Source organism: Pituophis catenifer, unplaced genomic scaffold (genome assembly GCF_029215685.1).
Source record: "Pituophis catenifer annectens isolate HBS135680 unplaced genomic scaffold, rPitCat1.0.hap2 SCAF_2, whole genome shotgun sequence".
Lineage (NCBI taxonomy): Eukaryota > Metazoa > Chordata > Lepidosauria > Squamata > Colubridae > Pituophis > Pituophis catenifer.
In genome coordinates this window covers 293,047,540-293,065,433 of record NW_027256882.1, presented here as the reverse complement: position 1 = coordinate 293,065,433, position 17,894 = coordinate 293,047,540, and the positions used below count along the sequence as shown (strand labels likewise).

At 47.0% G+C, this 17,894-nt stretch overlaps 1 protein-coding gene across 1 annotated transcript in view; it reads right to left on the bottom strand.

Annotated features, from left to right (window-relative positions):
- The window catches only part of CELF4 (CUGBP Elav-like family member 4), a gene marked incomplete at its 5' end in the record, with an annotated part of 118,300 nt that overhangs the window by 76,009 nt on the left and 24,397 nt on the right, over window positions 1-17,894 (bottom strand). Inside the window, 3 exon segments of the mRNA XM_070938971.1 lie at window positions 4,334-4,399; window positions 11,097-11,246; window positions 11,860-12,007. Of these exon segments, the coding sequence (XP_070795072.1) occupies window positions 4,334-4,399; window positions 11,097-11,246; window positions 11,860-12,007 (364 nt within the window).

Below are 17,894 nucleotides of genomic sequence, written 5' to 3'. Positions count from 1 at the left end.
CTTTTAACTGCTTGCAGAGCTGTACCGGTCTACCCATTTGTTTTTGGAGCGCACTGGTCTACCGCCACACTGCCTTTTACCGCTGATCAGCTGTAGGGCGGCCCTTTGAAGCACCGCGGCAAGAGTTTAAACAGTTTTTTGCCGCTCTGCCTCCACCGAGAGCATCAGAAACCGCTTTCAGGCAGCTTGGCCTCAACTGCCAATCTACCACCACTGAGCAGTTTACAAGGAGTGGATCGGTTCTAGTCGATCAGTTGGGAGGCTTCTTGGCTTCTCAATTTAAAGCGACGGTGTCTTGTTGTTTTTTTTTTCTTCTTCTTTGTCAAGTGAACCCTGATTTTTTTCCTTCTAGCCGATCAGCTGGGACTCGGGAGGCAGCGAATAGATTGGGGGCAGGGCCAGGCAGAGGTTGTATTTACCGGTTCTCCGAACTACTCAAAATTTCCACTACCGGTTCACAAAAACCGGGGAGAACCGGTAGCAACCCACCACTGATGTCCTAGCTCCGTGATGGCGAAACTATGGCACGCGCGCAAGAGATGGCACACAGAGCACTTTCTGAGAGCATGCGCGCAGGGGTGGGTTCCTGGGGGTTCGGCAGGGTTTGGGCGATCCTCTAGCCAAGGATCGCCGGGGTTTGGCGAACCGCCAAATGCCACTCCTGGCTGACCACGTCTACCCGCCTCTCCCCTCCCAGGAGTCTCCACGCAGCCCGTTCATCATTCCAGGTAAGTGCAGGGGCCGCGCAGAGGGTCTGGGAGGGAAAAAAACGGGTGACTGCAAAACAGCGGGGGAAGCTGTTTTCGCCCTCTGGAAAGCTTCTGGAGCCTGGGGAGGGCAAAAAACACCCCTCCGCCCACCATGGCCACACCCACCCAGCAACAGGGCAGCGAACCCATTGCTAAAGGATCTGAAGCCCACCTCTGCACGCGTGCCATCGCCAGCTGCTCTTTGGGTTCCTGACACACGGGCTGGTGCGCATGCGCAGGCTGACTACCTGGTCTTCGGGTGTCCTGCGCTCCGGCACGCATGAAGACCAGATGACCGGCGCACATGCGTGTGCCAGGAGCCCAAAAAACAGCTGGCTGGTGAGTGCATGCGCAACTTCCAGCTGGTCATTGGGTTTCCGGGGCTCTGGCGTGCGCACACATGTGCCCTTGCATGCAGGCGTGTTCCGGTTTGGGAACTCGGTGCCGACAAGGTTCGCCATCACTGTCCTAGCTGCATGAGCGAACCCGGAGTTGAACTAAACTCTCGGTTCCTACATCCGTGCGCAATTTCTTAAAGCAATTATGGAACGTATTTATTTAAGAAAATTTTTTTTATGGCTGCCAGCTCACTCCCAGTGATTCTGGGCAATAATCCCACATCCCTCTCGGTGACAACACTCAAACGATAAGGATAGGGATTACAACAAGGTCCAATTCAGAATAGAGTTGGAAGGGACCTTGGAGGTCTTCTGCTCAAACAAGAGACCCTATGCCAGTGATGGCTAAACTTTTTACCATCGCGTGCCAAAAGCGGGGGGAATGTGGGGTGGTCACATGCATGCATGCCCACACCCATAATTCTATGCACCCTGCCCCCCCGCGCAAGAGCGTGTGACCCCCACATGGTCCCCCCGATTTTGGCATGTGATGGCCCGGTGGGCCCTCTAGGTCTGTTTTTCGCCCTCCCCAGGCTCCAGAGGCTTTCTAGAAGCCTGGGGAGGATGAAAAAAAGCCTTCCCCACCACCCTGGAGGCCCTCTAGAGGCCGGAAACAGCCCATTTGCCGACTTCCGGTGGGCCCAGAAGGTCTGAAAATCAGCTGGCCAGCATGTGCATGCGTACTGGAGCTGAGCTAGGGCAATGCTCGTGTGCCCACCAATATGGCTTCACGTGCCACCTGTGGCATGTGTGCCATAGGTTCGCCATCACAGCCCTATGCTATTTCAGATAAATGACTGTCCAGTCTCTTCTTTAAAACCTCCAGTGATAAAGCACCCACAACTTCTGGTGGCAAGCTGTTCCACTGATTAATTGTCCTCACTGTTAGGAAGTTTCACCTTAATTCCAAGTTGCTTCTCTCCTTGATTGGTTTCCCTCCCTTGTTTCTTCTCCTGCCTTCTGTTGCTTGGGAAATGAGCTATTTGATGGGTTTCACCCAGTGGTGGGATTCAATTTTTTTTTACTACCGGTTCTGTGGGCGTGGCTTGGTGGGCATCGCAGGAGAAGAATATTGCAAAATCTCCATTCCCACCCCACTCCAGGGGAAGGATACTGCAAAATCTCCATTCCCTCCCCTCCTGGGGGAAGGATATTGCAAAATCTCTATTCCCACCCCACTCCAGGGGAAGGATACTGCAAAATCTCCATTCCCTCTCCTCCTGGGGGAAGGATATTGCAAAATTTCCATTCCCTCCCCACTCCAGGGGAAGGATACTGCAAAATCTCCATTCCCTCTCCTCCTGGGGGAAGGATACTGCAAAATCTCCATTCCCTCTCCTCCTGGGGGAAGGATATTGCAAAATTTCCATTCCCTCCCCACTCCAGGGGAAGGATACTGCAAAATCTCCATTCCCTCTCCTCCTGGGGGAAGGATATTGCAAAATTTCCATTCCCTCCCCACTCCAGGGGAAGGATACTGCAAAATCTCCATTCCCTCTCCTCCTGGGGGAAGGATATTGCAAAATTTCCATTCCCTCCCCACTTCAGGGGAAGGATACTGCAAAATCTCCATTCCCTCTCCTCCTGGGGGAACAATACTGCAAAATTTCCATTCCCACCTCACTCTGGGGCCAGCCAGAGGTGGTATTTACCGGTTCTCCGAACTACTCAAAATTTCCGCTACCGGTTCTCCAGAACCTGTTAGAACCTGCTGAAATGCACCTCTGGTTTCACCCCAATCTGGGGGTCCCCAATTCCCAATCGGCAAAACAAGGACTTAAAGGCCTTTTAAAAGAGTGTCAAGGTAGGGGTCTATCTTATTTCTGTCAGGATGATGTTCCACGGGGAAGGAGCCACCACAAAGAAGGCCCTTCTACTTGGTCCTGCTAGGTGGACCTTCTTAAAGGTGAGGGGAGCTGTAACATTCTCTGCCTCCCCACTCTGGTGGGTCAGGTAGATATGAGCAGGAAAAGATGGTCCTTCGAATATTTGTCCTTCCTTTCTTCTTGGATGCATTTTGATTGCCAGTTGGATCCCAAACCCTGGAATTTTTAGCTTGGTTTGGCTCTCTGTTTATATGTTGTTTGCTACAGTACCCCAATCACGGAACTAACAACTCAAACAAACAATGAATAAACCACAGCCTAATCAAGGAAACATCAAGACAAATCCCACCAATGTTGATATACGGTAAGCCACCAGTATATAAACAGAGACTAAACTCCACTCCCTACCAGCACCGATGATGTTACCTGGTTAGGTAATGAAACGTCTACAAGAAAACAAGCACAATCAGAGAGCACCAACAACCCCACAGTTCAAAGATGAGTATAAATATCCTCTTCTAACGAAACCACTTTGTATATAAAAGCGATCAAATCTTACCCCATTCTAGCACTGATGATGTTACCTAGTTGGGTCATGAAACGTTTGCAAGAAAACAACCAAGCTCAGAGAGCCCCAACAACCCCACAGTTCAAACCTGACTACAAATATTCTCTTCTAACCAAACCACTTTGTATATAAACAAAGATCAAACCCCACTCCCTTCTAGCACTGATCATGTTACCTAGTTGGGTCATGAAACGTCTGCAAGAAAACCACTAAATTTAGAGAGCACCAAGGACTCCACAATTATTCTCCTCCTCCTCCTCCTCTTCCTCCTCTCCTCCTCCTCCTCCTCCTCCTATCCCACCCCTCCTCCTCTCCACAAACCCCACTGCCTTCTATCACTGATGATGTTACCTATTTGGGTCATGAAACGTCTGCAAGAAAACCACAAAGCTCAGAGAGCACCAAGGACTCCACAATTATTCTCCTCCTCCTCCTCCTCCTCCTCCTCCTCCTCCTCCTCCTCCTCCTCCTCCTCTCTTCAAATCCCACTGCCTTCTATCACTGATGATGTTACCTAGTTGGGTCATGAAACGTCTGCAAGAAAACCACCAAGCTCAGAGAGCATCAAAGACCCCACAATTCAACCCTGAGCTACAAATATTCTCCTTGACTGGTAAACCTAAGGAAGAAATGAACGCCTCTTAAGACACAGCACAGATGTTGCCCCTTGGCCTGCTGAGAGACAATGGACGTGCAGATGAGATGAGCCATGAATGTGACTTTTCTAATGCCACCCCCTCCCCCCCGGAAGTGAAAGTGAAAGGGTTATTGGGGGAAAGTGTTAATACTAACGACCTGCGTATTGCTGTACTCCAGCGTATGCTTGCTGCAAAGGATCAGCCGTGGTTGGACTTTGTGCTGCAAAAACACAAGAGAGAGAAAAGAAAGAGGAGGTTGAAACATAACACATTTGGCGACATCAATATAACAGAATAACAGAGTCGGAAGGGATCCGGGAGGTCTTCTAGTCCAACCCCCTGATCAGGCAGGGGACCCCTATAACATTTCAGACAAAGGGTTGTCCAATCTCTTCTTAAAAACTTCCAGTGTTGGAACAATCGACCCCAACATTTATGTTGTTAAGTGAATCCGTCCCGTTTTACGACTTTTCTTGCCACCTTTGTTCAAATTAAAACTTTTTTATTCGTTTATCAAAGTATAAAATACAAAGGGAAAAAAAAACATGGAGAAGTAAGAAGAGAGGGAGGAAAAAAGAGGAGGTGTAGTGCAAAGGGAGAAAAAAAGAAGAAGTTGGTGCCTTTTTTCTTTTTGTTAAGTGAATCATGGTGAATCCCCGTTGTTAAGTGAATCTGGGTTCTCCATGGACTTTGCTAGCTAGAAGGTCGCAAAACGACTCCCGAACGCCACAACTGTCATAAATGTGAGTCAGTGGTCAAGCATCCAAATGTAAGTCACGTGACCATGCGGATGCTGCAATGGACGTAAGTGTGAAAAATGGTCATAAGTCACTATTGTCAGCTCGCAAAGCATCCCTGGCCTGCTCTCGAGTTGCCATAAGCAAGGGGGATGGGAAACCGATGAAGCAGCAGGGCAGCCAAAGACAGGAGCACATTCCAGACATATCTCTCTCAAGGCTGTCTCCCAGGGGTATCCACAGCGGCCGGAGGGGAGTGATTTCTACAACACATGAAATTGCTCCATTGGTGAATGACACACCCTGGGGGGAGGGGGAAAACAGGGTCATGATTGGGGCATAAATTACGTGGGGTCAGAGTTGGCTTCAGCTGGAACATGCTGACATGAAACTCCTAATAAATAACTGGATTTCTTTTGAAGGTTGGCTCGAGGTTCATGATTTAATTAGGGCATCTGTCGGAACTCTGACAACTATTTTCAGTGGCATTGTAACTTCAAACGGTCAGTAAATGACTATCTGTATTTAGTGACTCTCTCCTAGAACTTTTCACATTTATATAAACATTTTAGGGAAGGTGGTTGTGAGTTTTATTTATTAGATTTGTGGATCAGAAAAAGAAGCAAGGAAAGTAGAGGAAAAGCAAGTTATTAATAAAGAGCAGGTTTTTCAAGCGCTGTAAGTTTGACAAGAAATAATTCCGAAATGACATTGATATAAATCTACATATTAAAATATCGCACGTCTGTCTGAAAGTTAAAAAAAAATATGTTGAAATAAATCAGCATTAAAATAAGATTATTGCACAGTAATTGGCAATTTTAACCAGCATGATTTGAATGACAAATTGTACATTACAATAAGTTTGACAAATCTACATGTTATAATCTTATGCTTAGGAGAAACCCAGATTTAGGATGCGGCAATGCAAAATGATAATCATAAAAAAAAAAAAAATCCCTACATCAAGTTAAAATCTCCCATTGCATTTTAAAATATGCAGCCCGTTTTGACGTTGATACATAAGCTCGTAACTTAATTTGCCCTTCTTTCGTGAAAGAAATTATTTGCGCTTTTCAGTAAGAAACATAGAAAATGCTGGCAGCTGTTATCCGGTTCGAAGCCAGCTCGGTTACATTTTATAAGAATATAAAGTTTAGAAATATTCAGTTAAAAAAAAAAGTAATGGCCTGCAAAAAAATTTCTACCTTTAAAATCTGTTTCATTCTATTACACTAATGCACTGTCGATAAAACACCAATTTCCTCTCGGTGTAATATTAACTGTCAATTTGATATTTCTCTTCCATCGATAATTTCCTGTTATGGCCCACCAGCAGCCTGCAGAGCTGGCAGCGGAGTCGGACAGTGAGGAGGCTGGGGAGGGACATGGGCCAGTCCTGGAGTCAGGGGAGGGCCGGGATGAGGGCTCTGCGTCGGAAGCAGAGATGGGGCCAGAGCCATCTGGGAATGATGCATGGACTCCGGAGCCCCCAGAGTTAGACAGTAGAGACGCAGAGGAACAGGAAGAGCCTGTTCCTAGTGCATGCATGGGCAGAGCTGCCAGAAGGCAAGAGCAGCTAAAACAAAAGGGACGACTCAGGAGGAAGGCCAAGAGATGATTGGCCCCTCCCATAAGGCTTAAAAGAGGAGCAAAGGCACGTGTGCACTTTGCAGGAAAGCAAGGTTGTTAATTCTGTTCCCAGTCAGCATCTCTGTTTGATTCTGGGCTCCGTGTGGCTTTGCCAAGTAGGTCTTTGGCAGCGTGTCAAGGGAGATAAAGTTGGTGATTATCCCAAAGGACGTTTGCAACTAATTGGGACTCAGCTGTGAATGAACGTAATTCACAACTGTTGCAATAAAAGAGGTTTTTGGGACCACTCGTGTGTTTTAGTGACTCAGGAAGCCTAGGTCACAACAATTTCCCTCATCGCCAATCAATTGTACAGGAGGTAGTCCTCAACTTAAGACCACAGTTGAGTGCAAAATTTCTGTTGCTAAGTGAGAGGTTGGTTCAGTGAGTTTTGCCCCATTTTACGACCTTTCTTGCCACAGTTGTTAAGTGAATCTGGCTTCCCCATTGAGTTTGCTCGTCAGAAGATCTCAAAAGGAGATCCCGTGACCGAGGGACACTGCAACCGTCATAAATATGAGTCAGTGGCCAAGTGTCTGAATTTTGTTCACGGGACCATGGGGACGCTGCAATGGTCGTAAGTGTGAAAAACGGTCCTGAATCCGTTTTCAGGAACCCAGCATCAACTTATCATTTGCAAAGCTTCCTTTTCTATAGTTTCATTTCATTTTATTCAGAACAAAGTTAAAATGCAAAATGAAATAAAAGTCTGAGAAGACTTATTTCAGCCCTTCCTACAATCTCTCTACTTCACACACACTTTAACCTTCTATTTAAAAATAGAAATAAAAATAAATATTAATCGAATAAGAAGTTGAAATGAGAATATGGATAATTAGAAAATCGGGACTGCTCGAATACTTTAGATTGAACTGAAAAGGGAAACAAGAAGAGAGAGGGGAAGGAATAGAGAGAGAGGAAAGGAGAAAAGAGGAGAGGAGAGGAGAAAGAAGAAAGGGAAAAGGAGAGGAAGAAAAGGGAGGGGAAAGAGGAGTAGAAGAGAAGGTTAGAAGGGGGGGAAGAAGAGAGGAGTGGGGGAAGGGAAGGGGAAGTAGGAAAGAGAAGGAGAGGAAGAAAGAAGAAAGTAGGAGGAGAAGGAGGAAGGAAGAGAAGGGGAAGAGAAGAAGAAAGGTTGGAGTAAATGGTAAAAGAGCAGCCCCGAAAAAGTAAAAATGAAAGTTAAAAGATAAGGTGAATGAAAAATGATGGATAAATGACTGTACATGTAAATGTATTTATAAGAAATAAAAATAAAAAAACTTAAAAAAAAAACCTTCAATTTTTTCTGGCTGTGATCCCAACAAATCAACAGAACGAGAATATTTAACACAACAATTTTGTGAGAGGCCACAACAACGGGGGGGGAGAGACCCCAAGACTATCATTTTAAGAACAGGCTTTGCAAGGTCGGGATTAAAACAAATAAATATATATATAACAGAGAGCTGCCCAACCCCCCCCCGTCAATTTCTTCCCAAATCCAATTTAAATCATTCTCCCCCAAACCTAATCTATATCCATAATTATATCATTTGGTACAACAAGCTTGTGAGCGGTTTCCCACAATTTATGTAGATTAAAATTCATGGGTGCCATACTACCGATTCTGTATTATGAAGATTGATTAAGACAGCTGATGCAGTGATTAAAAGAGTGTGCATTTACTGTTGCAATTAATTAGGCATTCAGGACACAACAATAACTACAATAACCAGAAGAATGCGCTGAGCCGGCATTCGTGGCTTAGGGGCGGAGGCTTCTCGGGCTGCTTTGACAAGGATCCGGGGCTTGACGGAAGGGCCGTAAAAAGGGAGCATAGAGTTGGAAGGGACCTTGGAGGTCTTCTAGTCCAACCCCCTGCTTAGGCAAGAAACCTTACACCACTTCAGACATAATGGTCATCCAATCTCTTCTTAAAAGCTTCCAGTGTTGGAGCATTCACAACTTCTGGAGGCAAGTCGTTCCACTGGTTAATTGTTCTAACTGTCAGGAAATTTCTCCTTAGTTCTAGGTTGCTTCTCTCCTTGATTAGAATAGAATAGAATAACAGAGTTGGAAGGGACCTTGGAGGTCATCTAGTCCAACCCCCCCTGCTTGAACAGGGAGACCCTATAACATTTCAGATAAATGGTTGTCCAGAATCGTTTTGAAAGCCTCCAGTGATGGAGCAACCACCAAACTTCTGAAGACAAGTGGTTGCACTGGTTAATTACTCTCATGGGTAGGAAATTCCTCCTTAGTTCTAAGATGCTTCTCTCCTTGGTTAGTTTCTACCCACTGCTTCTTGTCCTGCCTTCAGGTGCTTTAGAAAATAGTTTGACCCCCCCTTGTCTTTGTAGGAGCCCCTCAAATATTGGACCCACTATCATAACAGATTAACCCAGTTGGAAGAGATTTTATAGGTCATCTAGTCCAACCCTCCGCTTAAGCAGGAGACCCTACACCAGTGATGGCTAACCTTTTTGCCATCGTGTGCCAAAAGTGGAGGAAGCGTGGGCGGAGTCATGCACGTGAATGCCCACACCCATAATTCTATCCGCCCCGCCCCCCACGCATGCGCGCGTGACCCCGCCCGATTTTGGCACACACGATGACACGGTGGGCCCAGTAGGCCCATTGTTTTTGCCCTCCCCAGGCTCCAGAGCCTTCTAGGAGCTTGGGGAGGGTGAAAACAGCCTTCCCCACCCCCCCCCCGGAGGCCCTCCGGAGGCCAGAAATGGCCAGTTTTGCTGACTTCCAAAGTTCCTTCCAACTTTGTTATTCTCTTATTCTTGGTGCTTTGTTTAGCTTGGCTGTTTTCTTGTGGATGTTTCATTACCCAGCTAGGTAACATAATCAGTGATAGTGAATGTAGGTTGTGCTCTCTGTTCATATAAACAGGGAGCAAACCATACTCATTAGCACTGATAATGTTACCGAGCTGGGAAATGAAATGTCTGCAAGAAAACAACCAAGCTCAGAGACTACCAAGCACCCACAGTTCTCCTCCTCCTCCTCCTCCTCCTCCTCCTCCTCCTCCTCCTCCTCCTTTCCACAAAGTCCACTCCCTTCTAACACTGATGATGTTCCCTAGTTGGGTAATGAAATGTTTGCAAGAAAATAACCAACCTTATAATAATAATACCATTAACTTTATTGTCATTGTACGTGTATACACAGTATACCCATACAATGAAATTCATTTAACACCCAAAGACCAGGCCCAACACACATAACAATCCCGAAACACACTCCCACCCACCACAATTCCCCACCCCTAAACCACCCAAACATCCACACAACAGACCAAGTAATGCTGCCCAACAGCTCACCGATGGTGGCCCTTTAGTTCATTGTTGAGTGCAATTATAGACCTTAGATATGTCTGTTCATCTGGATTTAAACAGATGTTTCCTCCTCTGCAGTCATTCATTCATTCATTCATTCATTCATTCATTCATTCATTCATTCATGCATTTCCTATGGCCATCCAACTCAACCAAGTGATTCTGATTGGCTTAGAAGTCTAAAATTTTAAAATTGCTGAGCACATTGTAAGCCGCCCTGAGTCTTCGGAGAAGGGCGGCATATAAATCAAATTAAAAAAAATTTTAGTTTCAAAGAGATTGAAACAATAAAAACATCCACATAATAAATATAAACAAGAGCTTTGATGATTAATCTGTTAATAATGAAGCCAAGTAACGAGCGGCATGATGGCCTAGTGGTGAAGACACTCGCTTCCCACTTGGAAGGTTGAGAGTTCAATCCTAGGTAGCAGCAAATGTTTCTCTCTTAGGCACAAAAAGGAAGCATCTGCTGTGAACTCTGTGTAGGCAATCAGGGAAGGGCATCAGCCAGTAAATGTCAGCTCCATCTAGTCACCAGGACTCTACCCTGAGTTAAGGGATTACAGAGCCATAAAAGCAGCAAATGTTTCTCTCTTAGGGCACAAAAAGGAAGCATCTGCTGTGAACTCTGTGTAGGCATCAGGAAGGGCATCCAGCCAGTAAATGTCAGCTCCATCTAGTCACCAGGACTCTACCCTGAGTTAAGGGATTACAGGGTCATAAAAGCAGCAAATGTTTCTCTCTTAGGGCACAAAAAGGAAGCATCTGCTGTGAACTCTGTGTAGGCATCAGGAAGGGCATCCAGCCAGTAAATGTCAGCTCCATCTAGTCACCAGGACTCTACCCTGAGTTAAGGGATTACAGAGCCATAAAAGCAGCAAATGTTTCTCTCTTAGGGCACAAAAAGGAAGCATCTGCTGTGAACTCTGTGTAGGCATCAGGAAGGGCATCCAGCCAGTAAATGTCAGCTCCATCTAGTCACCAGGACTCTACCCCGAGTTAAGGGATTACAGGGTCATAAAAGGGAGGATTTTTTTTTTTAGTGAAGCCAAGTAATGGAGCTATCTTATAAGAGTTAAGGTTCTTCTTTGGTCTTCGAGTAGCTTCCACCTTGTCTCTTCGAAGATGAGGGGACTTCAACTCCCAGAATTCTCCAGCCCGCAAAAGTATTGGGTCAGACGTCGAAGCAAGAGGTCCCAAGGCCAAAATTTTGTCCTACCTGGGTAAGGATGGATGCCGTTGGCAAAGACGGCTTCTGCTGCAGGTTGCCCGTTGGCCTGTGGCGGGAGACCAGTGAAACCATTCACCCCGATGGGGGAGGGGATGCTAGGCACGGCTGGTGCAGTGATGCCTGGAGGCGTGCTGCCACCTGGAGGGCGGGAGAGGAAAGGCAGAGAGTCAAATCAATTGCGTCCCTTGGTTTGAGAGTATACAGGAAATCCTCAACTTACGACCACGATTGAGCCCCAAAATTCCATCGCTAAGCGAGACTGTTGTTAAGTGAGTTTTGCCTCATCAATCAATTGCGTTCCTCGGTTGAGAGTATACAGGAAGTCCTCGACTTACGACTGCGATTGAGCCCAAAAATTCCATCGCTAAGAGAGGCCGTTGTTAAGTGAATTTTGTCCCAATTGTAAGTGAATCACCGCCCTTGTTAAATTGGTAACACGGTCGTTAAAGCGAATCTGGCTTCCCCACTGAGTTTGTTTCTCAGGAGGTCTCACAAAAGAGAATCATGTGAGCCCGGGGACGTTGAGACCGTCATAAATGTGAGTCGGTTGCCCAGCGTCTGAATTTTGATCACGTGACCACGGGGACGTTGCGACGGTCGTAAGTGTGAAAAACCTGTCCTAAGTGGGTTTTTTTTCAGTGCCGGCAAAACTTTGGTCACTAAATGAACCGTTGTAAGTCGAGGACTGCCTGTATTGCGACGGCTTGCTCGGCCGCGTTGGGGCTGCCTCGGTTGCCCTTCGGATGCTTACCTGAGGTGGGCGTCATGGGGGTGGCCGCCAGCCCGTTCATGTTGAGGGCGGCCATCTGCTGCATCTGGGCTGCTGCGAAGGCCGCCATGGGGTTTAGGTAGCCGCCTTGAGCCACGGAGGCCATGATGGCAGCCTGTTGCTGCATCAGCTGGAACAAACGAGAGCAGAGCAAAAATATCACGCATTCACTGGCAGGGCAGTTGGGCGAGAGGGAGGGAGAGGACGGCGCCCGGGCGGTTCCCAAACCCCTCGCCAGAACTGTGGTGGGTGTGCAAAACTCTTGCTTTGAACCCAGCCTCAAGGGAGGAGGAGGAGCAGGAGCAGGAGGAGGAGGAAGAGGAGGAAGGAGAGGAAGAAAAGGAGGAGAGGAAGCAGTAGTGGAGAAGGGAGAGGAAAGGTATAGGTAGGAGAAGGAAAAGGAGGAAGAGGAAAAGGAGAAGGAGAGGAAGCAGTAATGGGGGAGGAGGAGGAAAAAGAGGAGGAGGAGGAGGAAGAGACGAAGCAGTGGTGGGGGAGGAGGAGGAAGAAGAAGAGAAAGGAGGAGGAGGAGAGGAAGCAATAGTGGGGAGGAGGAGGAGGAGGAGGAAGAGGAAAAGGAGGAGAGGAAGCAGTAGTGAGGGGCAGGAGGAAGAGGAGGAAGAGAAGGAGGAGAAGAAACAGTAGCGGCGGAGAAGAAGGGAGAGAAGGAGTATAGAATGGAAAAGGAGAAGGAGGAAGAGGAAGAGGAGGAAAAGAAGAAGGAGAAGGAGAGGAAGCAGTAGCGGGGGGAGGAGGAGAAGAAGAAAGAGGCAGAAGAGGAGGAGGAGGAGGAGAGGAAGCAGTAGCAGAAGAGGAGGAGGAGGAACAGGAGAAGTATAGATAGGAGAAGGAGAAGAAACAAGAGAAAGGGAAGGAGGAGGAGGAAGAGGGAGGGGAGGAAAAGGAAGAGGAGAGGAAGCAGTAGCAGAGGAAGAGGAAGGGGAAGAAGAAGAGGAAAAAAGGAGAAGAAGGAGAAGGAGAAGGAGAAGGAGAAAGAGACGAAGCAGTAGCGGAGGGGAGGAGGAAGAGGAGGAGGAGGAGATGATTTTCTAGGATGATTCCCCAAATTGAGGTCCAGATGAAAAGGAGACCAGTTTATATAGACTGTTTATAGATAAGAGCCTTGCCCTGTCACTCGTGATGGTTCTTGGCAATTCCTTGATTTACAAACCACTAATGTGTGTGTAAACCAGCCACTAGTTTGTAAACAGAGAGTAAAGCATGAGTTTGAGTTAAGCCGATGAATGAATAAAATGATCTATGAATTCTATATATCACCCTGGTCCCTTTGCAAAATGTGGGTTTCTGTCCCTGCTTTATATATCTGCGGTAAAGTTCTGCTCTGGTTCTGCAGTGATAATTTGTGCGTCTTGAGGGCAGCTGCGTGAGATTTTCATCTGGTCTTGTGTCCTTCTGACGTTCCTTGCTGGCAAACCTCCCATTTTTTCTAACTGGAGAGAAACAGCCGGTTTGCCAGGATAAATATTCCTCATGGTGGCGCCCCCTGGTGGCCAATCCTGACATTTCCTGACTCGGAAAGCTGGCGCTCGCAACGTCTACAATGTGCTTAGACTGGGTGGGCAGTGGTGGGCTGCAACCGGTTCTGTGAGCGCGCACGAGCGTTCAAAACACAGCAATTTGAAGCTCATTTGATCGTCGGGACTACCGGTTCGCCCGAACAGGTCCGAACCGGCAGCAGCCAACCACTGCAAGGGTCTGTGGGGATGGGTCTTCCTTGGAAGTGTGGGATTCACTGGCTAATATTTTCTATGAATGCTCGGGAAGTGGGTCTTGGCGAGTCGAAATGCAGATTGCGAGCAGATTTGTGTTTTTCGTAAAACCTGCTGGCTGATTGTACCATCCTTGCCGAGGATTGTACCATCGTTAAATTAAAGGGTTTCCCTCTCTCTATCCTTCCTTCCTTCCTTTGGTCCTTCTTTCTCTCTTTCTTCTCCTTTTTCCCTCCCTCCCTCCCTCCCTCCCTCCCTCTCTTTCTCTCTTTCTTTACCTTCCCTTCCTTCTTCCCTCTCTCCTCCTTCCCCCCTCCCTTCCCTCTTTTTTTCTCTCTCCTTCCTTCCTTCTTCTCAATTTCTTTCTTTCTTTCTTTCTTTCTTTCTTTCTTTCTTTCTTTCTTTCTTTCTTTCTTTCTTTCCTTCCTTCCTTCCTTCCTTCCTTCCTTTCTCTCTCTTTCTTCCCTTGCTCCTTCCCTTCTCACCCTCTTTTTCTCTCTCTTTTTACTTCCTTCTTCCCCTTCCTTCCTTCTTCCTTCCTTTTCTGTTCCTTCCAAATCTCTTTCTTTCCTCCTCCTCCACCTCCACCTCCTCCTCCTCCTTTTCCTTCCTTCCTTCCTTCCTTCCTTCCTTCCTTCCTTTCTCTCTCTTTCTTCCCTTGCTCCTTCCCTTCTCACCCTCTTTTTCTCTCTCTTTTTACTTCCTTCTTCCCCTTCCTTCCTTCTTCCTTCCTTTTCTGTTCCTTCCAAATCTCTTTCTTTCCTCCTCCTCCACCTCCACCTCCTCCTCCTCCTTTTCCTTCCTTCCTTCCTTCCTTCCTTCCTTCCTTCCTTCCTTCCTTCCTTCCTTCCTTTTCTGTTCCTCCAAAATCTCTCTTTCTTTCCTCCTCCTCCTCCTTCCTTCCTTCTTTCCTCCCTTCCTCCCTCCCTCCCTCTCTCTGTTTCTATCAGGGCATTAAGGCCTCCATCTCAACAGACTAGGGGGCTTGCCAAGAAAGAGGCAGGCAGGCAGGGAAGCCATCACTCCACTTGCTGTTGCCAAAGACGGTGACTTCCCTGTTCAACCCAACCTTGGTCCTCCCAACAGGTAGCAGAAACCCACCGTTGCCCGTTTTAACAGCCCTGCCAGGATACCCAGTTTCTGAAAATGGAAGTTTACTTTTTGGCTCTTTCAGAATTAGGATTTTGTCCTCATCTGCAAATGTATGCAGACTTAATGTGCTCATTAATAACTTATTTGCCCAAAATGCCTGCAATTAATTAAGTAAGATTTCTTTAGCCGAATGACAATTTGAAAGGCAGGGGGAGGGAGGGAGAGAGAAAGAGAGGGAGGGAGGAGTAGAAAGAGATTGAGGGAGAGAGGGAGGGAGGGAGGGAGGAAGAGAAAGAAGAAAGGAGAGGGAGAACAGGAGGGAGGGAGAGAGGGAGAGAGAGAGAGAGGGAGGGAGGGATAGATAGATAGATAGATAGATAGATAGATAGATAGATAGATAGATAGATAGAGGAAGAGGGAGAGAGGGAGGGAGAGAGAGAGAGGGAGAATGAAGAAGGCCAAAAGGGAGGCTTTGAGTGGCCATTCTAGCGCTTGAACCCAAGGCTTCCCTGATCATTTCATGCCCTGGGAGAGGCAGGGAATGGGGAGAAGGGCCGAACATTTTTATCATATTGTCTTGCTCAGAGGGTTGATCACTATTAATGGAGATCATCCAAAAAATTAATATTCCTTCCTTCCCACTCCCTCTCTTGAGTTTGACCTTCTTTTTTTTCCTTCCTTCCTTCCTTCCTTCCTTCCTTCCTTCCTTCCTTTTTCCCTCCTTCCTTCCACCTTCTCTCCCTCCCTCTCTTCTGTTTCTTCTTTCTTCCTTCCTGCTTTCCTTTCACTGTCCTCTTTGTTTCTCTTCTTTGTCTCTTTCACTCTCTCTTTCTTTCTTCTTCCTCCCTCCCTCCTTCGCTTCTTCCCTCCCTCCCTCCCTCCCCCTCTCTCTTCTCTTTCCCCTTCCTTCCTTCCTGCTTTCCTTTCACTGTTCTCTTTGTCTCTCTTCTCTTACTCTTTCTCTTTCTCTTTCCTCCCTCCCTCCCTCCTGTTCTCCCTCTCCTTTCTTCCTTCTCTCCCTCCCTCCCTTCATTTTCTCTTCCTCCCTTCCTTCTTCCCTTCCTTCCTTCCTCTCTCTTCTCTTTCCCCTTCCTTCCTTCCTGCTTTCTTTTCACTCTTCTCTTTGTTTCTCTTCTCTTTGTCTCTTTGTCTCTTTCTTTCTCTTTCCTCCCCCTCCCTCCCTCCCTTCTTCCCTCCCTCCCTCCCTCTCTCTCCTCTTTCCCCTTCCTTCCTGCTTTCCTTTCACTGTTCTCTTTGTCTCTCTTCTCTTTCTCTTTCTCTCTCTCTCTCTTTCTCCTCCCTCCCTCCCTCCTGTTCTCCCTCTCCTTTCTTCCTTCTCTTCCTCCCTCCCTTCATTTTTCCTTCCTTCCTTCCTTCCTTCCTTCCTTCCTTCCTTCCTTCCTTCCTTCCTTCCTTCCTTCCTCTTCTCTTTCCCCTTCCTTCCTTCCTGCTTTCCTTTCATTGTTCTCTTTGTCTCTCTTCTCCTCCTTCTCCTTCCCCTTCTTCCCCTTCCTTCCTCCCTCCCTTCCTCACATGAGATCTCCTTCGATGTGTTTGAAATGCAAGTCAGAAAGAAGGAATGGATCATTGGACCTTCCGGGATCTCTGGCTGTGAAGGTGGCAGCTTCCCACTGGATCGTTAATTCCTCTTTCTTCCTACACGCCTCTTGCAAGACCCTTTCGCATTTTAATTAGCGATTTAGTGTTCTTTGTAATTGCTGATGGTGTGATTAGAAGTCCTTGGCTGTCCCTGCACAATAGCGGCCTTCTCTTCTCTTTTTAAAAGGTCCCACCTGTTCACCTGGCATTCACGGAAAGTATGGTCCAGATTGATGAGCAGGTGGTTTTTTAAAAATCCACCAATGAAAAGTGGTGGGTGCTGCTGGGGGGAGGGGCTAGGAGGGTTATTAAAAAGAGAAAGTTTTGAAACAACTAAAGGAGTAAGACAGGGCTGCCCACTGTCTCCTCTGCTGTTCATTCTGTCTGTGGAGACATCAATGTCCCAAATTAGAGATAATTCGGAAATAAGGGGATTAAAAATTAAGTCACAAGAATATAAGGTCCAAGCATTCGCAGATGATCTGGCATTTATTATTGAGGAACCTTTAGAATCTGGACCTATTTTACTACAAGAATATAAACCAATTTGGCGCAGTAGCAGGATTTAAAACGAATAAAGACAAAGCCAAAATATTGACTAAGGGGTTTAAGGCACCCTGTTATTAAAAGCTGGTTATTAAGACCAGCTGCCTGCAATTACTGCAGGGTTCGAATCTCGCCAAGGCTCAAGGTTGACTCAGCCTTCCATCCTTTCTAAGGTAGGTGAAATGAGGACCCAGTTTGTGGGGGCAATAAGCTGACTTTGTATGAATATACAAAAAGGATGAAGGCTATTGCTGAGCACATTGTAAGCCGCCCTGAGTCTCCGGAGAAGGGCGGCATATAAATCAAATTAAAAAAAAAAAAAAACAGGCAGAGTGAACAACTATTCTCTTATTCTGTACAGAGTCTCCTGCTTGAGCAGGGGGTTGGACTAGAAGACCTCCAAGGTCCCTCCAACTTTGTTATTATGTTATTCTCTTATTCTGCACAGGGTCTCCTGCTCGAGCAGAGGGTTGGTCTAAAAGAGCTGAAGAAGCTTCTTGGATGAGAAGCGAAAAGTCTTCAAAGAAAATCCAGAAAGTCCAGTTACCTCTTGAAAAAAGCAGGAGGAGAAGAAGGAAGAGGAGGAGAAGAAGGAAGAGGAGGAGGAGAAGTAGGAAGAGGAGGAGAAGAAGGAAGAGGAAGAGGAGGAGAAGAAGAAGGAAGAGGAGGAGAAGAAGGAAGAGGAGGAGGAGGAGAAGAAGGAAGAGGAGGAGGAGAAGGAGAGGAGGAGGAGGAGGAGAAGAAGGAAGAGGAGGAGAAGAAGAAAGAGGAAGAGGAGGAGGAGAAGAGGGAAGAGGAGGAGGAGGAGAAGAAGGAAGAGGAGGAGGAGAAGAAGGAAGAGGAGGAGAAGAAGAAAGAGGAAGAGGAGGAGGAGAAGAGGGAAGAGGAGGAGGAGAGGAAGTGGAGGAGGAGAAGGAGAAGGAGAGGAAGAGGAGGAGGAAAAGGAGGAAGAGGAGGAGAAGAAGAAGGAAGAGGAGAAGAAGAAGAAGAGGAGGAGAAGAAGAAAGAGGAAGAGGAGGAGAAGAAGAAGGAAGAGGAGGAGGAGAAGGA